General features: G+C 43.2%; 1 protein-coding gene across 1 annotated transcript in view; it reads right to left on the bottom strand.

Moving 5' to 3' along the window:
• Positions 1-1,409: 1,409 nt before the first annotated feature.
• The window catches only part of LOC117739031 (digestive cysteine proteinase 1-like), a 4,775-nt gene continuing 2,040 nt past the window's right edge, over positions 1,410-4,144 (bottom strand). The window contains exons 5-11 of the mRNA XM_034545286.1: positions 3,664-3,919; positions 3,372-3,564; positions 3,090-3,283; positions 2,903-2,994; positions 2,236-2,397; positions 1,888-2,077; positions 1,410-1,795 (exon numbers count right to left, since the gene is read on the bottom strand). Coding sequence (XP_034401177.1) covers positions 1,608-1,795; positions 1,888-2,077; positions 2,236-2,397; positions 2,903-2,994; positions 3,090-3,283; positions 3,372-3,564; positions 3,664-3,919 — 1,275 coding nt within the window. The 3' untranslated portion in view covers positions 1,410-1,607. The remainder of the gene's footprint in view (positions 1,796-1,887; positions 2,078-2,235; positions 2,398-2,902; positions 2,995-3,089; positions 3,284-3,371; positions 3,565-3,663; positions 3,920-4,144) is intronic.

Here is a 4,144-nt window from a genome sequence, read left to right as displayed (position 1 = left end):
TCTTTTATGGTTATAAATTTATGTTGCAACATGTTTTGCAAAGGAATTCTGGTCACCGAGCCAGCAACTTCCTTTGAACTTTTGTAATCGAATACCGTAACTCATACAGTTGTACTGTGTTTATCTCTGAGAGACTAATTGGGTTTACAAACTGCTGTTTTTACAAAACACTCATGTCTTATGTGTTCACTCTTTTTTTTTTTACGGTGAATTTCAGGAAACCACAGCTGCCGCCGGTAATTCACCGTTAAGTGGAACTTTTCAATACGGGTGATTTAGTCATGCCGTTTGGACTCACTACCGCCCCCTGCTGTATTCCAGGTGTTGGTAAATGACACTCCGTGAAATAAATAAATATGAGTATTAAAAGGAAGGAGCTTTTTTGCCAATCATGAGAGAAGATTACATATTCTTACTTCAAGCAGCTCCAGGTCATCCTCGTCGTCCCCCTTTGCTCTATAAATTCTGTATATAATTACCTCCACCGTGTACTAAACACACTTATGTAGACTCTTAAAAGTCACCTGAACGAACACCTGCGCTGCACATGAAGCTTTATAATATATCTATAAAATATTTTATATCATGTCATATAAATTATATATATATTTACTATTATGTCATATAAATTATATATATAATTTATATGACATGATATAAAATATATAATTTATATGACATAATATATATATACTGAATTATATGAAAAAATGTTAAATATTTTACAAAGTAGAAATGCGTGTTTGATACTTTTTTGCATTGAAATTGATTGGATGGCCCTACCAAAATAAAATTCCACCAGCCGCCACTGAATGACTCATCTAAATGTATATGCACAGAGACATACGGCTAAAAACTGGCAACGCCTAACAATCATTTGACTACTATAAAATATGTGAGACATCTTAGAAATGTGAGAGTAGCTGTGCTCTCCATGTTTAAGTGTGATACAATAACTCATATAGTCAACTCCTCAAACATTCTTGAGACCAAAGTGCCACATTACTCTGATTAAACTATATTAGGAACGATTAATTGAAAAGTTGTTCTTGCCGTGTATTATTTACATGAATATTAAACTGCCTGCATCATTTGTATAGCAAATATATTAGAGTGTGCTTTGAATGCATAAAATCATAACACGTTTTTCCACAGCATGAATCTTGAAAGCGTGCCTCACCACATTTGAGTGTTAGATAAGAACCACAAGGTTTGAGTGGAGAAAAAAAATAATTTCTATTGCATTGATTTCATGCCAGTGCATTTGGATGCAATACATACATAAGTATAAGACCAAGTGGAAATGTCACAAAATGTACCTTTGCACAACTGAAAAGGCACTGTAGCCATGTGCTCATAAAATCCCACTGTAGTACACATTGAGCAGCTAGAATGACAACTCCTTGTAATTGTATTAAAAAAAAAGGTTTTAATTGATCAAAAACATTTTTTAAAGGAGGCTTGTTCTGTGAGCGTTTTGCAGCATCTTACTTCACACGACACCTTTCAACAGCAACATATTAACACCCAGCAGCACAGTTTGACGTGACAGTCATTCATCCTCGGGGGCGTTAACATTTATCTATACATAGTGGAAAAGGGCAACGCTATGCCAGTGTGACGTACGTCGCATCAGTGGTGACGCCACAGTTGTTCTCCTTCATGGACATCAGGATGTAGCCGTCGTTGCCCCAGTAGGTGGACCACGAGTTCTTCACCAACCAGTACGGCTCCCCATTCAGTGTGCCGTATCCCACCGCGAGCACGGCATGATCCAAATCGTCAATGGTGTTACCTGGAAAAGCGCATGCAGAGTTAAATGGCGAGCGTAAGAAAAAAAATGGCGGTTGCTGCTGTGAAAAGTGCGAAGCGGGGAGGCCAACGTACCGCAAGCCGGCTCATAGTAGACACCGTGGCTGTAGAACACGAACGACCGATGTCTGGCGTCGATGCTGACAGCCACCGGCCCGTTTTTAAGGAGCGCCAGCTTAAGGGCCTCGGCATCTCCCGAGGTCACGTTGGTGTAGCTCTGGATTTGTGCGGTGAGCTGGGACGAGTTAATGTGGCAAAATCCATTCTGTTCAGAGGGGGGAAAGTTAATACCGAACGTCCCCGTAGTGCAGCAGGCCCGGAAACCATCTTTCTTTTGAAAGAACCTAATGAAGAAATGTTTTTGCTGATACAGTGCCATTAATTTTGACTATAGAGTCACCGGCTGGCTTCATCCAATCTCACCATTCCCATGTAGGCTCCGTAGGTTTCCGATGTGGCGATGCCTCCGTGTTTCATGATCCACTCGTATCCTCGCCACTCCTCCCCTCCATCACAGCCGTTATTGCCGAAACCCCAGGAGCAGTCGATAAGCATCTGCTGAGACAGAACCTGCAGGGAGTCGGTCTGAAAGACGAGAGCCAAAAGAAATTAAAAATCACTCCGCACGCTGATCAGGTGCAGAAAAAAAAAAGTAAAATCCAAATGCCAAACATTTGAAATGTAAATATTAAACCGCAGGATGCACTTGGACAAAATCCAAGTGTGTGAGCGAGGGAGTCAAAGAAGTTAGTCGCTTCAGTGGGGTGCCACCAAATCCCATAATAAGACCTGCATCTCAAATACAGAGTATCAGATGCAAATGTATAAGAATACATCATATTAACAGTTTATGGTGGCCATTTTAACTTTAAATATCAAAACTGATGTTTGACTCGTATCACCTCAAACCTGCCTACATGTTTCACTCCTGCATCTATATTATATTCTTCATTTCTATTTAACATCAAACTCAACCGCAATGCAAATCTACCAGAAAATGACCACCGCCCGCACATCTGTGGAAGTGGCCCCGCCCCCTCAGTTATAAACACTGGAATGTGGCCAGAGCCGATTTGCTTTTAAAGCTCACTTTTAGGAAGAGAGCGCCCTCTACTGTTCCAGTGGTGGCAAAGCTCCAGCAGGAGCCGCAGATGGCCTGGTCCTTCACTGGAGTCACGGCGCCTGCAAAAAGAGCAGAGGTCAAAGACTGGGATGTCCAGCTGGGAAGATGCACCCCCCCCCCCCGTGTGTGATTTTTTAAAATTGCATACACGCACCGTAAATCCTCCAGTCGAGCGACTCGGGCACCGTCACCTTCTCGTAATTCTTTAAGAGGAAAGGGAGCCCTCCGTTTGGGGTCTTTCCTCGCTTCCTTCCCCTCATGGTGGTCAGCTCCGACATGGTTCGGTCCGACAGAGAGTTCAGAGCCAGAGCGAAGGGCAGCCCTGCTCTGTTCTTGGAGTGGACATACCTACAGGAACAGGGTCGTCAGATACTGCTAAGCACCTTTTAGGAAAAGCTCTCGATGGATACTCATCAGTATCTAATGTTCCTCTTACCGGAGGTTATGAACAAAAGCGTTTTCCCTTTTCTCGTGTTCCCTTTCGTCGTACCGGCGGTGAAACTTGTCCTTGAAATGGTTGAACATGCGCTGCGATTGGCCCGACGCCGACGTGTGGATGAGATCCTTCATGGGATTGGCCAACATGTGGTGCTCCACTCCTGGACCGGGAAACCCACCGCAGCTCATCCCTGTTGGAACAAATAAAAATGACCACAAAAAAAAAAAAATAAGTTCACCCTTAAAGAGTTCATAAACTCTTCTAAAAAGAAACATCTCGACCCACAGACCTTCAGGCAGCGAGAAGACTTTGGGGTCCACGCGAACGCTGAACTCTTTGTAGTCCACCAAGTATTTGTCATAATGAGAGCCCAGCAGCGTGTTGTAGCCCAGCATCTCGTAATGGAGGGGCGTGGCCTGCTCGTCCTCGCCGCCCCTCTCTGACCGGGTCACCCACAGCGTGTAGGTGTTCTTCTTGTAGCCCACGGTGGTCACGTTCTGCCAAACTTCACACAGGGAACCTCCAAAGTACTCCATCCTCAGGAACTGAGAGGCAGAGGGACATTTTGACTTGTGAGCACAGACAGAAAAATGAGCAGATTAAATGTGAAACTGTGGTATAATTATTTAGGAAATTTTTTTTAAACCACATTTTCTATTAACTGTCAATTTCACTAGCGGCCCAAAAACGGTATAATTTCTGGACCGCTCCAAATCATGTGCAATATTACTTTTTAAACATTTCAGTATCGTGTGCAATGCAAGTTTTGA

The sequence above is a fragment of the Cyclopterus lumpus genome, chromosome 11 (genome assembly GCF_009769545.1).
Source record: "Cyclopterus lumpus isolate fCycLum1 chromosome 11, fCycLum1.pri, whole genome shotgun sequence".
NCBI lineage: Eukaryota > Metazoa > Chordata > Actinopteri > Perciformes > Cyclopteridae > Cyclopterus > Cyclopterus lumpus.
This window is presented reverse-complemented; position numbering and strand designations above follow the sequence as displayed.